This window comes from Danaus plexippus, chromosome 24 (assembly GCF_018135715.1).
Source record: "Danaus plexippus chromosome 24, MEX_DaPlex, whole genome shotgun sequence".
In the NCBI taxonomy this organism is placed as follows: Eukaryota; Metazoa; Arthropoda; class Insecta; order Lepidoptera; family Nymphalidae; genus Danaus; species Danaus plexippus.
Window position 1 is genome coordinate 1,262,979 of NC_083552.1, and position 21,929 is coordinate 1,284,907.

The 21,929-nt window shown below is 36.3% G+C and overlaps 1 protein-coding gene and 1 long non-coding RNA gene across 14 annotated transcripts in view; both read left to right on the plus strand.

Annotated features, from left to right (window-relative positions):
• The window catches only part of LOC116775906 (filamin-A), a 53,315-nt gene that overhangs the window by 15,265 nt on the left and 16,121 nt on the right, over positions 1 to 21,929 (plus strand). For 3 of the 13 annotated variants that reach the window (XM_061524381.1, XM_061524382.1, XM_061524380.1), the window contains exons 2-3: positions 7,737 to 7,843; positions 8,334 to 8,384. In XM_061524381.1, the coding sequence (XP_061380365.1) occupies positions 8,381 to 8,384 (4 nt within the window). In that variant the 5' untranslated portion in view covers positions 7,737 to 7,843; positions 8,334 to 8,380. Of the gene's footprint in view, positions 1 to 7,178; positions 7,281 to 7,736; positions 7,844 to 8,333; positions 8,385 to 15,553; positions 15,706 to 21,929 lie in introns of those variants that run through there. The other 10 variants (XM_032668940.2, XM_061524383.1, XM_032668939.2 and 7 more) reach the window with 8 other exon arrangements.
• Positions 15,717 to 21,766, plus strand: LOC133319521 (uncharacterized). Its single transcript, XR_009753107.1, has 2 exons — positions 15,717 to 17,585; positions 17,659 to 21,766. It is a non-coding gene; the product is annotated as an uncharacterized LOC133319521 (long non-coding RNA).

Genomic DNA, 21,929 nt, shown 5'->3' on the forward strand with positions numbered 1-21,929 from the left:
ACTAATCTTTAATAATCTCATTGATTTTTCTGCATAATTCAGTTGTATTATAAATTTACAAAGATATCGCCTAACTCTTTATATAGATGAACGCGTTAATAACATCATTATAATAAATAATATTGTTATATTTATCTGTCGCCAAAGTCTTTAAAACTGCTAGACGCTAGATAACATATCGTCACAAGCGACCCCACAACAAACGGAATCCTTTTTTTTTTTCTTTTTTTTTTTTTTTTTTTTCGGGGAGAAATCCTCTTACAGACTGCTCACTGCCCTGGCTCGACAGTGAGTTTTGTGTGGGGGTCGCCCAGCGCCTGATGGTATTGGCACTGGGAATACCCACTAAAACTCCCCGGCTTCCCTTCCTGCCCGTATTTAGGGTGATTTGGGACCTGCTGTAGCAATTCACCAATTCACCCCCGGGCCGCCCGGCTACTGTGCCGGACTACCTCGCCGATGGGGAACTACCCGGGAAAGCCGAGATAATCCCCAAACGTGGTGACCAGGTGCAATGCCTGCGTCAGTGCCATTTGACGCAGGCTGGTCGAACCTCCAGGTCGTCGAAGAAAGGCGTTTACGGGTTCACCCGTCTCCTCCGACCCATACGTCTACGCCGGATGGAAGCGGCTAGAGCATTTACCTCCCGCTCCCTCTCCGCGGCTTCCTTCGCCGACATTACTGCTTCGGCGAAGCAAGCGGCAGCCTCCCAAGCCTCATCGCTACCAATCATGGCCTCGACCAAACTTGGAAGCGAGAGAATCCTCCCGCCGAGCGCCGAAGTGAGTGCACGGCGCTCATTTTGCCACGCCGGACACACTACCATAGTGTGGTCGGCAGTGTCGTCGGGATCGCCGCAGTGGTGACACTGTGGCGTTTCTTTCCTTCTGGCGACCCGGTGCAGGTAGTGGCCGAAACAACCATGTCCGGTTAGAATCTGCACCAGGCGGAAGGTGAGGTTGCCCCGATGGTGCCCCACCCACTCCTCTAACACCGGACGAAACGCGGCAATCGTCCGGTGACCTGCGATAGGGTTGGCAAGTGCCTCCTTCCAACGGTGTAGAGCCTCAATCCGCGCTTCGGTTCGGGCCTGCTCTATGTCTTCTAGAGCAGGCTCTTCACCCCGCTGCCTCGCCTCGACTCTGTGCCGATACACCTCCGCAAGCACAATTGCATCGATGTCAAAAGGAGGCGTGGCCGCTAGTACGCAGGCCGCCCCGTGGCTAACCGTGCGATATGCCCGCACGGCTCTGGTTGCGATTATCCTTTGCGGCCTGCGCAAAAGGGCTTGCGTGCAGGGTGTGAGGCACTCAGCCCACACCGGTGCTCCGTATAGTGCCGTCGACCGTATCACCCCGTGAAACAACCGACGGCACTTTGCACCAGGCCCTCCCACGTTGGGGAGGAGCCGTCCGAGGCCGGCTGCGGCAGCGCACAGCCGTGGAGCGAGGAGCTTAAAATGCTCCTTGAAGCTCCACCGGGAGTCCAAAGTAAGGCCGAGGTACTTCGCATGCACCTCGACTGGAATTTGGACGCCCTCTACCATCACTTTAAGCTCCAGATAGGCTCTGCGGCGAGGGGCATGGAAGGAGATGGCTCTCGTCTTATTTAGTGCCACTTCCAGACCCAGGAGGCGGTTTCGCCGAACTACCAGGGAGGTGCCGAACGACGCAAGGTGTACCGCTTCGTCCCAATCTTTCGCTGCCGCCACGACCATCGTGTCATCCGCAAAGCAGATGACATCCATGCGCGGCGGCATCACTCCCCGCAGGATCCAATTGTATCCCAGGTTCCATAATAGAGGGCCTAATACGGAACCTTGGGGTACTCCTGCCGCCACTCTCCACGACTCGACCCGGCCCTCCGCGCTCTCATAGAGAATCATCCTGTCCTGCAGGTAGTTCCCGACAATGGCGCGAAGGTACGAAGGCACTCGGTGATACTTGAGTGCCTCCGTGATACACTCGTGAGGGATGGTGTTGAATGCGTTCGCGATGTCCAGGGACACCGCGATCACCACCTCCCTTCTGTCGATAGCCGCCTCAGTCCACCTTTTGAGGTGCTTCACCGCGTCGATCGTGGACCGTCCAGTGCGCAAACCGTACTGGCATTCCGCCAGATCTGGCCCACTGCCTTCTAGATGCTGAATGATGCGGGAGGCGAGGATCTTCTCGAAAGTCTTCCCCGCCTCATCCAGCAACACCACAGGCCGGTAGCCCTCTGGGGCATCCGCCGGACGGTTCTCCTTACGGAGTAGACAGAGCCGCCCTACTCTCCATCGCCTGGGGAAGTGGGCCGCCGCAATGCAGGTGTTGAGCACTGCGCGGTACCGGTCCTCCAGGGGCCCTAAGGCGATAGCCAATACCTTGGAGTGGGCCCCATCCGGCCCCGGCGCCTTGCGTTTGCACCGGAGCCTCAAACGGATCGTGCTGAATTCAGCATCCGACACGGGAGGGCCGTCGACCCGCTCCCCTTGAGCGAGATCTGCGGTAGTCATGCGCGGAGGTGCGAACGGTCCAGGATCAGGGAACAACGTCCCAAGTACCCTCCGCAGCAACCCAGGCTCCATACAGGAGGTAGGAGAAGCTGGAGTAGAGAATTTCCCCCTAATCGTCCTGTAGGGCCTACCCCAGGGGTCGTTATTGAGTATGCCCAGGAACTGGTCCCAGGCATCCTCTTTGGCCTTGCGAATGGCCGTCCGCAATGCCTTGTTGGCATCCTGGTAGGCCCGGTATAGACTTTCTTCTACACCGAGCGTTCCTCGGGCGCGCCTACGGTAACGCTGGTAGGCGCGCCTAGCCCCCATACTGGCGGTACGTAGGCTGGACAGTTCCTGCGTCCACCAGTATACCTGCCCCTGTTTCGGGGGCAGGCCTGCGTCCTCGGCATAGCGGCATCGCAGACAACCTTAATGTCGTCTGCGAAAAGGTCCGCCATGCAGTCGGCATCCCCAGCCATGGTGTCGGGCACTGCGGCCCATGCTCTCACCATCGCTGCCTCCTCAGCCACATCGGGCTGGAGGCGAACGAGTGACCACCTTAGGAAAGGTGGTCTGCCACCCAGCTGGATAGGGGTCCCGGGGAATGCTGGGGAGATATCATATCGAACGTACCGATGGTCCGATAGGGTCACCACTTCCTCCATCACCCGCCAGTCACTGATGCGAGCCGCAAGTGATGGGGTGGCAAAGGTCACGTCCACTATGGATGTGCCTTGCCACCGGACGCAGGTTGGAGTGTTGCCTCTATTGAGAATCTGGAGTCCCAATGACAGAACCCAGGACTCCAGGACACGACCGCGGGCGTTAGGTCTGGTAGAGCCCCAAGCGCGAGACCACGCATTGAGGTCCCCAGCCACCAGCACCGGACTGGGGGCCACCCGAAGGATGACTCCTTCAACCGTAGCCAGGAACGACTCAAAATCGGCCCGGCTGCGGTTTGGGGAGAAGTATGTAGAGACCACCACTACTTCTCCCCATCGAGCTGCCACAAAGCCCACTCCTCTCTCCACAACGGAGTGAGTGCAGGCTACGCCGGGAAAGAAAATAGCCGCGGAACCATCCACGGACCCGGCCCATTTATGGGTTCGGGGAATAGAGTATGGCTCCGCAACGATAGCTACATTTATGTTCCACTCGGCCACAGTCTGGTACAAGAGGTCCTGTGCTGCGACCGCGTGGTTTAAGTTCCCCTGAAGAACTTTACCTATGGGCCTAACTGGCATTGTTGATTTCCATAGGCATCTCTACAGGGGCAGCCGACGTGGCCGGAGAGTGGAGGGCTGATCCCCATTGTAAGGAGCGGCCTTTGACCGGAGGGGGGTTACACTGGGCTCCCCCCATTCGGTGACCCGATGCCAGGCCCCGGTCTTTGCACACCGCGCAGCAAAGTGGGGCTGAACAGTCTTTAGATATATGCCCCTCTTCTCCGCAGCGGAAACATAATCCGCTGCGGTCCTTGTTAGAGGGGCATAGTTGCTGCGGGTGTCCAATACCGTAGCACCTGTGACACCTCATTGGGCGCTGCTCCAGAACCCTGATGGAGGCAGCGCTCCAGCCCACACAGAACCGACCCGCTTCCGCCAACTTAGGAACGGTTTCAATGGGGCAGGCAGTTATAGTAGAGCCTATCCCAGTGTACCCGTGGGTAATTAGCCCTACCTTAAAGTCGTCCGGGGAGACTCCAGTTTTTTCCGCCAGGGCCTTGCGGATTTCCTCCGGGGTCACCGAGTCGTCCAGGCCAGAAATTCGGACGTTGGCTATTTTCCTGGGGCGTGTCACCTTGGCGGCATCCCCTAAAGCTTGGCCAATCCTGGACGCAAGGCTGTCCGCCTGGGCGGCAGAGACCTCCTTAGGGAGCTCGATAATTCGAGCCCCCGTTATCCCCGTCCGGAATTTGGTCGAGCCAATTCCCAGCTCTTCCAAGTTGACGGACTGTTTGGCCTTAGCAATGGCATCCTTGTACGTGATGCCCTCAGCCACGGCCTCTGGCTTAAGGGTCACGACCACCGCTAGGGTTTTCGGCTGCTTCGGTAGAGAAGGCTTCTTCTTTGGTGCCTTAGGGGCAGAGGGGGCTGGCGCGGACTTCTTGGATTTTGTCCGCTTCACCACTGTCGTCCAGCCTTCCAAAACCACAGGTGGTTCCTGTTGGGAGGGACCCACCGCCTGCTCTGCAGCTCGTCCTGAGTCCGTTGCCACGGCCTTCGTTTTAGCCCCCTTTTTGGCTCTCGCCTCCTTAGGCATGTTCGCCGGTGGGGCAAGAGTAGTGGGCTTACCTACTTGCTTGTGGCTCCATTTCTGGGTCTCAGATGCCAATGCTGGACGGTGTGAGACGGCTGGAAGGAGTCGGCCATCCACCTCGAGCCCCTCCAAGCGGGCACTTAGGATGCGCCCGAATTGCTCGCTCAGCTCTCGCTGGAAGCGATCCATTATGCTGGCCAGCTCCGTCCTAGTGATGCCTTCACTAGGCTTGCTGACCTGCGTCTCTTCTGCGGTGTCTTCCACCCCGGCCGAAAGGCTCTTCCTTTGATTGCCGCGCTCAGCAAATGCTCGCCTAAGCGCGACCACCTCGCCCTCTAGTGCGGACAGCTGGCCCTTTAGGCGCTTGTTGTCTGCCAGCACCCTCTTGAGCTCCTCGCTTGTGGACCTTCCCGCAATTGCCTGGACCATCTGGGACATGGCCATAGAGGTGTCCATGATCTCCTTCTTTACAGTTCCTTTTAGGTTTTTGGACATGGACGCCAGCTTACAAATCCTTTCGGAACTCTCCTTGGTTTTGTTTAATAAGTTCTCTATTGAGGTGTCTGGCGACCTCCTACCCTGCACCTTTCTGGGGGAACGCATCTGGTCCGTTTCCACTTCGGTCACGGTAGAATCGGAGTCGGTGGCCACCATCACTGCTTCCCTCCTCTCACGCTTGGCTTGGGACGAACCAGCATTGTGGTAGGTCCCTCTGCCGTTCAAACTTCTGAGGACTTTCGGAAGGACAACGTTCGGGAACTTAAAAGCGAAGTCCGACTGAGAGTCCGAGTCCTTCCTCTTCCTCGGGTTAGCTTCGGAATCCAAACCGCTCGAAATAGTAGCCGCCCTGCTTCTGGTATGCCGAGGGACTGGGGAGACTTTCCGAGGAGCCTCCCCTCTCCTGTCCGACGACTCTGAGTTCTCAGACATTGTCCAGTCAAGGGCCCTGCCCAAGACTGATTCTGTTGGGGAAAAAATGTTTTCCCCAAACAGATTAAATGAAACAAACAAACAACACAAACAAATAAAAGAACTAACACACAATTCAACAGATCCACACCACAATAGCTACAAAGTCCAGTAGGCAAGCCAAGTCAGTAAGGGATCGAATACAGAAAACAGTTAATACGGAGAGCCGCGCAATAGTCACCTCCCACTGGCCACTGCGTTACCGCACACCAAGTGGAGAGGGTCAAATAGCAGAGAGAGCAGAACAAAAGTGTAAGCTCTGACAGCAAAAAAACGCAACGAAAGCACTCCTAAAAGCCACAAGTAATGATATCCAGATTTGGTCACCCAACCTGCCACTCCGTTACGGTGGTCAGGAAGGGGTCCAGGGCACACGACGGGGACGTAGAGGATATCACTTGGGGCGTGCCCCACAACAAACGGAATCCTAGCTATGAGTTAATATTGTATGTCTAAAAACTATCAGTTTGAACATTTTCTTCATAAACCGTCAGATTGATTAGTGTAGCTCGTTATTTATTAAATTAAAACTAACAAACTTTAGGTTTTCACGTACCTAAGTTTAAGATATCCAAATGCCTTATAACTATGAGTGTTGTAAGAGCTGCTTAGTTGTTGTACCTACGCATTAGAAATTAATAAAAAAAATCGTTAAGACAAATACACTGACGTTTTACTTTTAATAGAATCTTATTTTCTATTTCAAATAAAAATTGCATTCAATAAGAATGGGGATTTCATAATTTTACTATTTAGTACCCTTACGTTATTAATCTAGGTCGCCTATTTCCTTTTAGTCGATGTGTTAATTGCCTATTATTTATTTCCTATTGTTAACACGAAAGCTCTTAACATTAGCAACGGAGTTAAGACGTTACGAGTAAAATAGTGATATGGGATTGAGTTTAAAAAATATGACCATAGAAGTGAGTTACACAAAAAAACAAGAAAAACTATGTATTGTTTCAAAGGAACGATCTGAGAGAAATAAAATTGTATTCTTTCTCATACCTCTTCATTCCTATATATAATAATAAAAATCCTATGTTCCTGCACTCTTCTGGAGCCCATATATGCACAAATTTATTAATAATAGTAAATTAAATGTTATTACATGAGTTATACGGACGAAGTATTTAATAATCATGTCCATTTCCTTTTTTATTATTAATAAGTAGATCGGAATTATGAAGTTCAATTTAAATTAAAATATCATTAGTCTAACAAAAATTCACGACATTTGCAATTATTTGATTACTACTGCCATCTATCGGACGTGACTCAAGTGTATAAGTCTTTAGATAATCGATGAGCTGCTGCGCCATCTTTTGTCCAAGTTTGAAACAACTTTTTGCTTCAGATTCAAACCTTTGCTGAAAGTACATAATCATTCGCTGTAAGTTTCAGAGATATTTATGTTTGTGGCTAATAGTATGAACTTGGCGCTCCCAAAATAGTACCGTTTGACATATGTGTGGTGGAAACATGTAGTTTTTATTTTGAATGTCGTCGTTTGGCGAATTTTATTTCACTTTAAAATCCCCGTGTAGATGACTATCAACATGGATTCGGGGTAAATATGTATTAAATCGCTTGCACTATCGTGATAGCGTATAGTTAGAAATACTGAAATTTTCGAATGTTTTTGTTTTGTATAACCTCTTTATCGGTGTTTTGGATGACAAATTTAATTCCTATCCTATTAAATTCCCTTTTATCTTTACATTGCGTCCGACAATTGTACCTTGACATTATATTTCAGAGCCATATACACTTTTCTTTGTCTTTGATTAATTATATTCATGACAAATAACTTTAATGTATCACATATCATACTGATACTGATAAAAATGAGAATAGTAATTTGTTTTTATTAAAACATAAGAAAAATATCACTTTAACAGCGGATGTTAATAATAATTAAAATCAATATACAAATTGAATTGTACCAACATGATTTTATTAAGTTTCAAAGTATGCTCATCGATAAAAATGTATCAAGCTAATGTTATTTTTATTTGTATTACAGAGAAAGCAAGAGGCTGGGTGAGGGTGACCCTCGCTGGTACATCGATTCCGCTTACGCATCGTCCCTGAAAGTCTCCCTTCGTTTACCAACCAGACAGTTTTTAGAAGGTAATTTTAATTTTAAGAACTTAATTTAATATTCTCATTTGCTTAGTCGTGAAGAGTTTTTAATGGATGCAAGGAATCTGTTTCCGTATACTGAATGCGATTTCAATGTGTCCTTAGATCACAGTCTAGTAATGTAGTTATATCTCACAAAGCAGAAATCGTTTTAGTACATATTTTATATTTTGATAGAATCAATCTGACTCAACTTTTGCTATTCAATTCATATCTATGAGGTAAGAATAACAACAACCTCATTTTATCTATTATATAAAATCTTTCATAGCGAAATTTATGATATTCGTAATAATTTGACTTCAAGATTATTTTGAGACAGCATTTCCTTGGTATGCTTTCGCTTTTGAAAATTATCACCACAGTATACATATAAGGTGTAAGGAACATAAGAATAAATCTAGTACCCTGAAAACACAGTGGAAGAACAACTTACAAACTTACCACCCACCGCTTCAAAATAAGATAATATTTCCAGAATATTCTCAAGCAACATTTCGTCTGAGTCAAGTGATCAAACACATCATGGGTGCGTTTTAATTTACCCCAGTGTGTCTTATTTACTTTCCATTGCCATTTTTGTTCCTATATTTAGGATTGACGATTGCATGAGCCCTTTACTTTTGATACCTCACCTCACCAAGTTTTAAAATAGCGCCCTCTAACGTTGATCGTAGAAACTAAATTATCCCTAGAGTATAACGTTCTGTATTACATAAAACAAGATGTAAAATGTAGATGGCGCTGTATCATGTTGTGTTAAAAAAAATAACCAAATTCTGTTTTTGGTCGAATTAAATCAATCATAAATCATAATATAATTTTAATAAAACGAAAAAATAATAATAATAGAGCAATTTCTATATATTTTATAACTCTTATGATCTGTGTTAATCTATGAAAAAACACATTTTTTCACACTAAAATTATTTATGAAAAAACACATTTTTTCGCGCCAAAATTATTTATGACATATAAAAGTACAGAAAACACAAAGGAAAGAATATTTATAGCTAATTATCAATTTCGTGGATTGTTTAAATGAGGATCGAACTATACTGCGTAGTAAGTCATAAAGGTTGCGAGAGATTTTCTTATTTTTAAACAAAGTCAAAAATATATACAAATTTTATTGGCATTTAAAAACCAATTAATGTGAATTTATTGTGTGAATTATATAGTGAATGAAGTCTTGATATAAAGAATTCATTATTACGAACCGAGATCCGCTCGTTTCATGTAATAATGTCCGTTGTAGTTATATATACGTATGACGCATTTGCATATTTATGTGGACAGGTGGACAAGTTTTAATAATTTATTGTATATACTTTGTTGGAGATAGATTCTGTAGAATTTTTGTATAAAACATAGTTTGAGATTAGTTCTGCTTATATTTAAGTGTCTTCAAATTAATGAACTGCTACACGCGTCGCTGGAAAGGAATGTTATGGCATTTGGCTATGGCTTATGACATTAGTATACATTGATTTCTTAGTAATATATAATTTAGTATGGACTAGCTTTTCGAGTTTAAAGTAAAAACAGATAATTGGAGACGTTATTCTAATTTTATAAGTAAACTAGTTTTGCTAGACAAACAAACTAGACTGGGAATTAAGTTCAGAGAGAAATGTGTTGGAAGAGTAGATTTTCTATACAATCAACAGCGACATCTAGTGTGGGTAACGTGTTGTGTTGCGTATAAAACCATTTTTATGCCCTGATACTGAGCAAATTACACGAAATGTAGTGACAGATTATTTCTTGTCTCATTCTAATCTCTTATCTATATCACTGGAAAGTTTAATCTAAGTCCGTTAAGCAGTTTCTGTGAAGAAGAGAAACAGATATACGTACATCCTCACAAAATATCACATTTATAACATTAGTAGGATCATAGAATACTACATCAAGATAGTTAAGGACTGATAAAATATTTTATCTCCTTAAAATTACCTAAATTTGTATAGTCTATCATACGATTGCTAATGTTGATCTTACCGTCCTTCCATTTTATAAGAATTCCATATTAATGATAGATTTAAACAGATAGTTTCTTTAGAAATAATTTATTAATAATTCGTAATTTTAATTTACTTATATATATGTTTTACACAATATTTCATATCCTTACTTTGCTAATGTCTGTTGCAACTGTTAGATATTGCTTTAATTTATTTCCTTGTTTATATTATTTATTATTATATTATTATTATAATCCTAAACTAATGCATAAGTTTACAATATTTCCACATTCCTAACAGAGCTTTTGGCTTTACCCCAAAAATTGAAAACATTAAATTTGTCAACTTCTCTGAATTATGAGGAAATGAATTAATCCACCTAATTTGTATCAAACTAATGAAATGTTCAATTAAATTTTCTGAACACCCTTTATAATGTAGAAAATTATATTTTTAATACTATGTTATATTTGTACTTACAATAATTATAGTAGCCAATCGCCAGCGACCTCTATAATCTGTGTCGGGTTGCTCCATGCAAAATATAACATTTATGACTTGATCGCGCGGGAACTTCACGGGATTCCGGGACAAATTATATCCTACATATTCTGATGTCCAAGATATATTTATGTACACCAAAGCCTGTTCAGTAGTTTCCGCGTGAAAGACCAACATACATCCATACATCACCAACAAACTCTAGCGTTTATATATAGGTATATTTTAGGGATATTTTTAAGATTAATTAATAAACTAAAACCGTACTCGCCTACCACAAGTTCTTATAGCTTGACAATAAACGAATAGTTTTATCGTGTTTCACGAAGTAATGACTTTATTGCTGCGTTGCTGGAGACACATACTGAAGGGAAATATTATATATATTATAAAATATATTTCAGAACTGACAAAGAAATATATATATAGAGCTTTTTTCTATCCACTCATTTATTATAATTAAATAATTGCATCAACACTTTAGTTCTTATAAATTTAATATTAATTCGTATCTAACAAAAAAGTATTCTCAAATCCCAGCTGGCCCTTACACTTTAATATATACGTATGATAATTGTAAAAATATATATAAAAACCATAATAAATATGTTTATAGTACATTTGTGCCAAGGCTTGTAAATAACTTCTAGCCGTGGGCGTCTAGACCCGGTGAGTCATGGCGGCTTAAGAATAAGTTTTAGGTAAATATAATGCAATTATTAAATGAATGTAAATATAATATTGCGTGTTGTTATATTTATATTACGAATGATCAAATAATTGTTGATAACTATTATATAATACGTATTGATATTTGATAAAAAGTACAGTTGAATTTACAAGGGAAAAGCTTGGTTTAAAGAGCGGGAAGAGGACGTTTTTATATTTTAAAATGTCTACCAAACGCTAATAGTAGTGGAGTTTAAGCCTTTCATAAGTAATTATGAATTATAAATAACGTAAAGTATTAAATCTAGAATATTTAATATTAAATTATATAAAGCTAATGAAAAAATAAAGAATGCGAGCATGGAAGCTACTGGAAAATGACATGTCGGCAGATGCACGTCACCTCTCTTATCGATGAGTTTTTAATTCAATGTTTTTCTTATTATAGACTATTCTATTTTTTTTAATTGAATAGTTAAATAAACATGGTTATGTAAAGTCATAGAAAATTTATTCAATAATATGTATAGTGAAAAGAATAGCTAAAAATAAGAAGAAAGACGTTGATAATAAAAGTAAAATGTCTGATATTGTGATTTTTTTTTTTTAATCAAAGATAATTATTAATTGAGTAGTGACAGATATATTTTTTTAATAAATGTATAAAACTGTTCTCGTCCTTCCGGAGTTAAAAGTTAGGACAGTTGAAAATTTATTTTTGGTAAAACAAACTATGGCTAAATTATCGTCACCAAAGCTTTAAATATGAACATAAGAAGATAAATTGTTGGTAATATAATAATTCTTAATATTAATGTCACTCTGTAACTCTACCTAACACGTTATATGTATCTCACAGAGAAATCTTAAATCATTTGCCCCAACAATAATACCAACGACCGCCATTTTGAAGTCAGAATAGATTATGTACAATTTTTAAAATTTTGATAAATAATTTTATTTTAAATATTTTTATAACTGATAATTATATTTGATTGTTCTTACTGAATAATTAATTAGATAAAATTTTTTCGGATGTTTTGAAAAAAAAAACAAACGTTTCTAAAGAGTTTAATTTTCTATAATATCTGTCATTATCTGACGGGCTGTCAAAAAATTAGCATTTAATATATATCATGAATTTGAACCAATGATTCGCTAAATTCTTATATATATTTTTTTACTTCATAAATTCAATTATGAACACACACAGATCACAGAGTATATAAATGTATCGTCTGTCACATTTCAACATAAAACTATATAATCGTACATAAATCAATATATACATATAAATAAAATAAATGTATTCCTAGTTATAAGTATTTAATTCGAGGCCAGCTGTTTCGCTCAATTTAATAGGCGGCTTCCTATTCTCATAAACTTTCATATTATCTTTGACGATTTTTTATACATTGTCTGTTACACTTTTAGATCTTTGAAGTTCTCGTAATTCTTTGAATTCAAATACAGATAGATTATGGAACGCCGTTACGATGAGAATTGATAATATAATTCTGTTTTGTATCTGTTATGTTACGCAACAGTAACATTTTTATATAAAAAATAATTATAATGCAATTTATATGTTTAGATTTTAATGAGTTTGCTATAGTAATATTCCTAATTACGTGTAAATTTTAGTTTAATTTCATCTATGAGATAATTTGTATGTATTTCATACATTTGCACAATCACGCATAAGAGGAATAATTATTACAGATACTGTAAATTATTATTTTTTTATTTTACTATAGAAATGTTGAAAATTATCATTCGCTCATTCAAAGAATGAAGTAAATACTTGGACAAAGAAATATATATTTTTAAGTAATATAAATACAATTTGAAATTATTTGAACGGAAATTAACAGATATTCATTTTCGATATGAACTTGTGTTCCCGTCCGTACAACGTGTCACTTTTGGCACCTGTTCACATAAAAAAAAATAAGTGACAGAAGACTGAGTCATTTAGCGCCATTTTATAAGTGTTGTTTTTAATCGGACATTTTATTTGCATTGTCAACTTTTGAAACTCGTTTAAGTTGAACTAAGTTATGTTTTGTTGTGGACTATTAGAGAAATAAAAAAAATTATTTCTGACACAATATAATATATATTTTTTTTATATTATATTATATTATCATGCGTTCGCGTTGTTTCTATTTCAATGTATTCTTGGCCTAATTAGTGAAAGGAATTTTAGACATTGTAATGAATTCAACTATACATTCAACACATACATTCAACTATAGTTTAAATGAAGTAAATAATTACATAAAAGCATTTTATCATTTTACATACAATGTTTTTTTTTTCGGTTGTACGTACTAATGCTGGTTGGATGGATTTTATGATTTCTACAACCTGTATAATATTCGCAAAGAAATTGCATAAAACAATCTAGTGTTAAACAATAAACAATACTCAATAATAAACAGAGTTGTTTACACCGCTGTATAATTTTATTAGTTTTTTTTTTGTTTACATTTAATCCGACAAACCGATTTAATAATCCATTCGTGGTTACATCGCATTCAAAAAGCTTTGTTCAAACAAAACAATGGCGTGGAAAGTAGCCAGGAGATTATTTAAAAAGAAATCATTACTACAATAATATTTGATATGTTTAAAATATAAGGATCTTTTTTATATTTGCGTTTTTAAGATCAGCGTTAATGTATAAATAAAAAAATATTGAATTGAACGCGTTATAGTAAAGTAGGTATATTGTGGAATGTCAGTCAAGTTCTAAAAAGTCGAAATTAAAAAAAAATCAATCAAAATCAACAGTATTCTAAAATCATAGTTATTTTAATTTTATTAAATCTATAAGATGATTTGTTTGTTAAGGAAGTTTCAAATGATATGTTTCTTCAAAATATTATTTGACATTTCATTTCTGTAACTCGACACTCACCGTGATTGATAGCAGATGGCTTATTTAAAGATGGCGTCATTTTAAATGTAGAATGTATTTAAGAGCCATTTTAACGGGTTATATATATGTTTGATACGTGTTAATTATTATAACACAGTCGAATTAATATAAAAGGAACGTAACGTAGAATTTTATGTTGTTATTAAATGTTTCATTATAATTGTTTTCTTTTTTAAAGTAACAGAAGATCGAAATCCATTTCATCCAAATATAAGAACTCATTGCAGTTTTTTTCTGTTAAGGTTAAATGTTTGACTTTCATTTACTTTGATTATAATATTTTAGTTTAAAAGCAGAAATACTTTTTTTTATTATTTTACTTTTAAGCCGATTTCGACTAATAAGCGAATAACCAAGGCTAACGACGACGAGACGAAAACTTCTCAGCATTCCATGGATTCACCGTGCGGGTGGTGGGTCCGTCGCATTGCAGGGAGAGGAGCTTCAACAGTGCTTGGGACTTGCGACCCAGGTGTAGGTTCAAGAGGCCGATATCCAACACGCATTTAACGCTCACTTCCACTGTCCGAGCTCCTCTCTCTACCTAACCAAATTTGAAAGGAACGTACTAGGAGTGCCTACAAAGTATGTTCTAATGAAAAAAAGGCATGTTTAACAACTGTGATACACCGATTCACTGATTACTGGTTAGCATACTGATAATAAGTGGCCACTTGTACATGACTTCAGATGATTACCAATATGTGACACAGAAGAATCTGGGAAAGAAAGCGGGGGGAGATAGTATGAGAGAGAGGATATACCTTGAACCGAATTAATGATTGAGACATCTGTAATAAGTTTATTATTATTTTTTGGGTAAAATATTATAATTTGGACACTTATAGCAAAATATATATTTTAGTACTAAATTATGTTTTAACAGATTATAATTGCATAGATAAAATTTTTAAGTTTTAATTTTGAACTTTAAAAAATTCAATTGATATAAGAACTCATTTAAATTCGAAAGACTTTAACAGCATTTATATAGATAGTAACACTTGATTGTATGACATATAAAATTAAGATTTACGATAAAAAAACTAAAAGTAGATTTTATATGTTTACGTTAGTAAAATATATTTTTATTCTCTCGAAGAGTCGACTTGAGTAATATTTAATATGAAATATAATATAAAAATTGCTTATATAACCTACATAGTATGTGTTTACTGACAGACGGGGATTTGAGAGACGTTCAGAAATATGTTCGAGGTCGTTTTTCCAGCGACCAAACCCTAATGTATGTCATTATATTTTATCTGTCATTTGTCATTGTAATTTACTGTTAGATTTCTTTAAAATCACTCACAAAATTCCACAGATTATATGTATTTTTTTATTATAAAATACATGTTTGTAGTTATTTTTAGTGATTTATGTATTATTTCAACATGTTTTTTTTTAAAAAACCGATCACACAATCAAATGTTGTGTTAGAAGTGAAGAAGAATATTAATAAATGTCCAAAAATTTTATTTCACATGACCTTTAAGAATCTACAGCTGAGGCACGTTTCAACGGAAATAACACGTCTAAAAAGCTGGCAATAAGGGTAATTATTTTAATATATATATATAAATAAATATTAGATGCATGTTACTACGCGACTGGATGTCGATTGACTAGTCGCAGGTCGCGCGTACTGCTGTGCGGTATTCTGGAATTCCACATTCGAAATAAAAAAAAAATTGTGGCCAGTGTGTAGTGATTTGAGTGAAAAAAAAAATATATACGGTTGGTGTTCGAAATTCGAAATGGCGGGAGTACGGTTTTATATATTTTTTACACACAACACTATACATATTTTTTTTATTTAACTCAACGTTACAATGCCTTATATCGGCTGAATGGAACAATCGCTACGCAGACGCTACGCGGCGTACTAGATGCTACGGGATGAATAATGCGTTAATAAGTCGTAAATCAGCGCTCGATAATGCCAACTATTTACAGTTTTATAGTACGAATGAGTTATTGTACCTTTTTAAAAGCAATAAAACTTTCAACTTGTCTTAAAATTACAATTATTTGTGAGACAATGTATCTTTTTGTAGATTTAAATTAAAGATTTAAATATTTGACTAAATTATTCGTATGATGAAGCTTACTGATTGCAAATTCATAGAAAAAAATAATTAAAGTTGACGTAACATTGTAATATTTTTCTAAAAATCTAGAATCACATTTAATGCGTCCAAAAATTCGTTGTCATTTCGATAAAAAATATTTTAAATGCTGGAATTCATATAAAATCTATTCATGTCGCGTTCGTTATACATTTGCTAAATTTATTTCGCTTTGCTGCCCACGTTCATAATAGTACATAACTAATGATTACATTTTTAGATGTTGCATAAAAATATAAAAAAGATCCACGGAATTAAATTATTTAAAACCATTAAAAAATATATTCTATTAAAATTATCATTAAGAAAAAGTTTTTTTTTTAAGAAAAAATTTATTAAGTTTTAAGCTAGAAATAGATTTTTTATTCATTCTTTTTTTAAACTGGCAATTAAAACTATATGATAGATTTAAAAAAATCATTGAATTCGCTAGGGACTATTAATATACCCATACAAAAAATTGTATTATAAATTTTGACAAAAATTTAAAAATAACTTGATGTAGAAATCTTTACAAAACGTTCATTATAATAACAAATATATATTTAAAATAACTATATTAAAATTATCTTCATCACAATTTGAATTTAGAACAATTAATCGATTCTTTTACAGCAATTTAAAATTGCTACTTAATTTTATTCATACATAAAACCTTAGATTCTTTCATCGAGTTAGTCCACATAACTTTTTATAGTGTATATTTTCAAATTTGAATCTAATTTAAAGCATTTATTTTTGAAGACCATCATATTTAATGAGATTTCATAATATATTTGCATCATTAACGACTTTAACTGCGCCATTATTGCCGTTATATAAATAGCTATATCAGTATACGTAACCTTCAACTATATTAATGATTTAAAATCGATTTTTCACGTCCTTCCTAGAATATCTGTCAGATATGCGCAAGCGTAGTCCTTAACCATGTCGCAGAGAATTTAAATAAGCTGAGGGCTTATTCAAATATTTACGATAAAACTCTAGTTGAGGAATTCTTTTCATATGTGATGAAAATTTTAATAATGATCTGGATTTTAATAACACATATTAAAAAATAGATTTTTTTATATGAAGTTAGTGTCATAATTCATACATACATATGTCTAACTTCCAAGCTAGACACATGTCTAGTTACCAAGTGGACATTTGTCTTGCGACGTGAACTATACTGACTATATTAAATGTTTGTAAATGTCATATAAAAGTGACGATCGTATAACTACTGGGTTAGCCTGCAGCTGTTCTCTTGGCGGATGTATAAATTTGATGTGGCATTCTTGGCCGATATACGCTCCGGTCACGGGAGAGAGACGCCGATTATTTCTGTAATATCGGATTATTTTCATAGTGTCCGATTATTTTATTAATGGTGTTCCATTGAATGTGTGTCGTAAATTAGATTTTTTTACTACATTTATATTGCATGGACGACGTTTCGGAATTAGACCAATGAAATGTCCTGTTTGATTCCGTTTTCGTGGTATATTTTGGTTGTGATTGAAGTAACAATAGTAATTATATTTTATTAATAGAATTAAATTCTTATTAGAAATTCAAAAACAATCATTCAAAGCTATTTTTCAGCCAATTTGCAATGAGCATCCATTATCACTCACCGTGTAAACGTCTCCCGGTCAAGAGTGCGGAAAATTCCAGAACATTAATCAAGCAAGGCTAAGATATCATAAATGAGTGATGGCTGGATATTTACATGCCTCAAGGAGTTTGAGCCAAATAGGTCAAGTAATTTTGGATAGGAAGCCAAGATGACAGCTATGAAGTTCTCACTGGGTCTTCAAAATTATTGCAAGGCTTTTTAACGAAACTTTGTATATACACCAATTAGTTAAAACTAGCACATTACGTTTGATGATACGAAACCTTTTATTTTGCTCTGTTACTAACAGCTTAGGTCATTTTTACCAAACTGTAAATAAGTATATTCAATGGTCCATAGCTCTTCTTTTTTCTTCATTATTTTAATATGAGTTTATTTACTTGGTAATTTTTATTCGGTCCATAGAGTTATAAGTTCCAAGTATAATTTTAACGCAATTATCAATAGTGTAATAAGTCTAAGATATGTCTTCAAGGCATAACTGATAAGGCTGTTACCGCGGCTTTACTTTCGCTTGAGTGATCATCCTTTCTGACGATACCTATTTATGTTCACATCAATACTAGTAAAAAAGACATTATAAAATACTTATTTGATAAAAAAATATGAAGTTTCAATGTTTCTGGACGTAACGAGTCTTAAGACGTCGCAGTTTAGTCACAAAACGTTTAAAACAGTTTTTTTTAAGGTATGGTACTTGGATAAAAATTTTGTGTATCTAAATTATAGTGAATAGACCTTTTTCTTAGAAGTATTAAAGAAAATGCAGAACAACAATGAAATTACTGTTTTTATTTTATACCAAATCTCCATACGAATAAAACTTATGCATTAAATTAATACAACTTGCGTTCGATTGGAAAATTTGCGTAAATCCTAAACGTTTCCCAAATACCATTTAAATATCACATACACGAAAGTCGTGGTGGCCTGGAGGTTAAAGGCCCGCCTCTCATATTGAGGGCGCGGGTTCGAAACCTGGCAAGTACCAATGTGATCTTTTCCGAGTCATATGTACTTTCTAAGAGTATTTAGACACCACTGATAGACGGTGAAGGAAAACTTCGTGAGGAAACCTGGTCTTATAATTTCAAATTATTAGATTGAAATCGCCAACCCGTCTTGAGCAAGCGTGGTGATTAATTCTCTAACCTTCTCCATGTGAGAAGAGGCCTTTGCTCAGCAGTGGGCTCCGATAGGCTGATGATGTATGATGTATCAAATTCACAGTATAAATGAAATATTTTAGGAATTTGTAATATTAATTATGGTGAAGGTTTTTCAGGTAATTTTAAACTGTAATGTGGGTAGAATGAAATTGAGTATAACTGGATTTAGAATTAAAATAATAAGCATTAAATCAACTCATATGATTCAATGAATTCCAGTGATTTATCTGATATGAGCCTTATTTGTTATTTAAAACTGGTCTTGTGACTTTATTTTGACGATTTCCATTGTAATAAAGACATTTTTATATCTTCCATTTTGTCTGTCTATACACTGCTTTATTGATTTTTGTTTTTTTTTTTTTCATTTTCATATATCTATGGTCTCCATGCATTCAGCCTCTTTCAGACGTATGTAGGCGAGAAAATATACATTGAAAAAAGCAAGATTTAATATTATTATTTTATATTATCTGTTAGGGTTTTTTCAATGGACTTTTTATAATGTAATTAACATTCTTTTATATATAATTAAATGTAAATTAAAGCCATAGTATATTTTTGCTATGTAAATGTGTTTTTTTTTTCAATATTTAACACGGGAATAGATAGAGATACAAAATTTTATATCATAAATATATTCGAAAATGTGATTTTTGGTCCGTATTATTTTAGACAAATCCTTTTAGAGAAGATATATTTAGATAAAATATACATGCATTACACCAACATCTTTGATTTCTTCCAACTAAACAATTTTTATATGAAATAAATGAAAATTTAATTTATTATAATTAACTTATATCTGAATTACTATAAATTTACAAAACAGATTAGTAATGATATTTTTTTTATCCGTTGGACATATATAAGAAAAGAAAAAATGAAAAAATAGAGCGCTCGTAAGGAAATAAAATAAAGATATGGTTTCAACATTACAATTCTGATTTTATTTGACATTTATAATTTATATATATACATATAAATTATATAAATATATATTTTACAATTGTTTTTTCTCCGCGTAAATCTCTGATGTTTCTTCCTCATTGAAAAGTATCTGCAAAAAGAGTTTACATTTGGTTAGATTATAAAATAATCTTTTATTCAAGTCTATAATACATTTAAATTTCTTGTAAATTGATATACCACTATAATTATTAATTTTAATTTTTTTTATAAATATTCATAAATAAATTTAAGATATAAGTTCGTATTTTTTTGATATTCGATCATTTAAAATTGCCAACGAAAATGTTAAAAGTTTTGTAAATCACGAATAACATCCCGTCGTCTTTGAAGATATGGCAAATGGGATTTGTGTTGTAAAATACGACTAGTTTACTAGACTGCAATTATACGAGTTTACTGAAAATTTTAGATAAAATATTTCGTTAGATCAAAGGATATAATTTAGATGAAAACGAGTTTACACAACTTGACAAATAAATTTTATTAAAGCTTTACATTTAATTTCATTCGTTCGAATTATATGAACAAATGTATTTACATTTACTTTCATTTGAAAGAGTGAAATGAATGGAGTTTTTGCAATAATTTAATGTATTTTCATATAGAATTATAATTATAATCTTAGTTATTTCATAATATAACATCCAATGCCACACCTTTGGTAATCTTCCAAACACTTTCTATTAACGTCAATCATTCAGAAATGTTTGGGATAACTTAATTGCGTTACATTTATTTCATATTTTTTTATAAAAACATATAATGATTTTATTCACATATATACATTTGTAATAAAACTATTTAAGAGAATATGGTTCTTGTACCGCGATGGACTTGTGTCGTTGGTTTTACTACTTCATTCAGAGACGTCAAACTGTCAGTATGTGAGTTATCACGCTTAATACATACTAGATCGCAGAATAAAACATACAATGGGAGTATTACGATGTATTGTCCAAAATAACTTGTAAATTGTTTAAGATTAAAATTTATGCGAGAAAACGCTGTCGTCATATTATTTAACGGCCCACATTACGCGTAGTTCCCTTATTCGCGTCGGCAAATTGTCACTGGACGGAAATGTCAGTGGTAAATACATCGGCAGATATTCGTTATGGTTTATATTTATGTGTTTATAAAGCAGCGTCTACAACACTGGTTTAAAAACGACGGACGATAGTGTAGGCGGGGGTTTGGTCACGTAAAACTATCTGAGGTCTGTAATGAATATCTATTTGATCCGTTATCAAACGATAAAACATTTTTCATTTGTTTTTTTTTTTACTATTTTAATGCTTTATTTTTTACATCCACTCTCGTTCCCTGTAATTCTCTTGACGTATTTTGGGTAATTCTTATAATTAATTATTACACTTCACATTATCATAGAGTTCTTTATTAAATTACGAGCTGAAACAATTTTAGAACGGACAACATAAATTCAACGTGATAAAAAAAAATAAAAAATTAATCTCAATTATATTCCACGGTCTATAAATCAATTAGAGATGTTTAGACTGCGCACAGAAATCGATGATTTAAAATAATGTCATATCTCTCACCGGGTCTATCGATAAAATAGTAAAATCTTCGTATATATCGTCCACAGTGTAATAAATATAGTTTATTATAAAGTTGCCAACAATTTTTATGGTCTGTTATGTCAAAACTATCTCATAAACCGGACATTTTATTCACACTCTTGCGGTTTTACAGTCGGCGACACGATGACGTGAATGTTACGTCATGTCGTATCGGATTTAAATGTAGTTAATTTCGTAAAAGTTTTTAATTTTCTGGTATTATGCTTTGTGCTAGAATAACATTATATATACTTTCTCGCACATTTAGAGAAAGGAAATTAAAAAAAATATGTATTAAAGTGAAACGAATTCTATAGTATTAGGAGTAATCGTTACTTATAATGATATTTCTCTTACAAATGAATACTTAATAAAATTGGCATTTCTTATATATTTACCTTTACGGAATGTATCTTCTGAAAATATTACACCATACACAATTTTACAAAAACACTTATAGTTATACATAAAAATTATGAATTGCACTGAAATAGTTGAAATCTTAAAATTAGA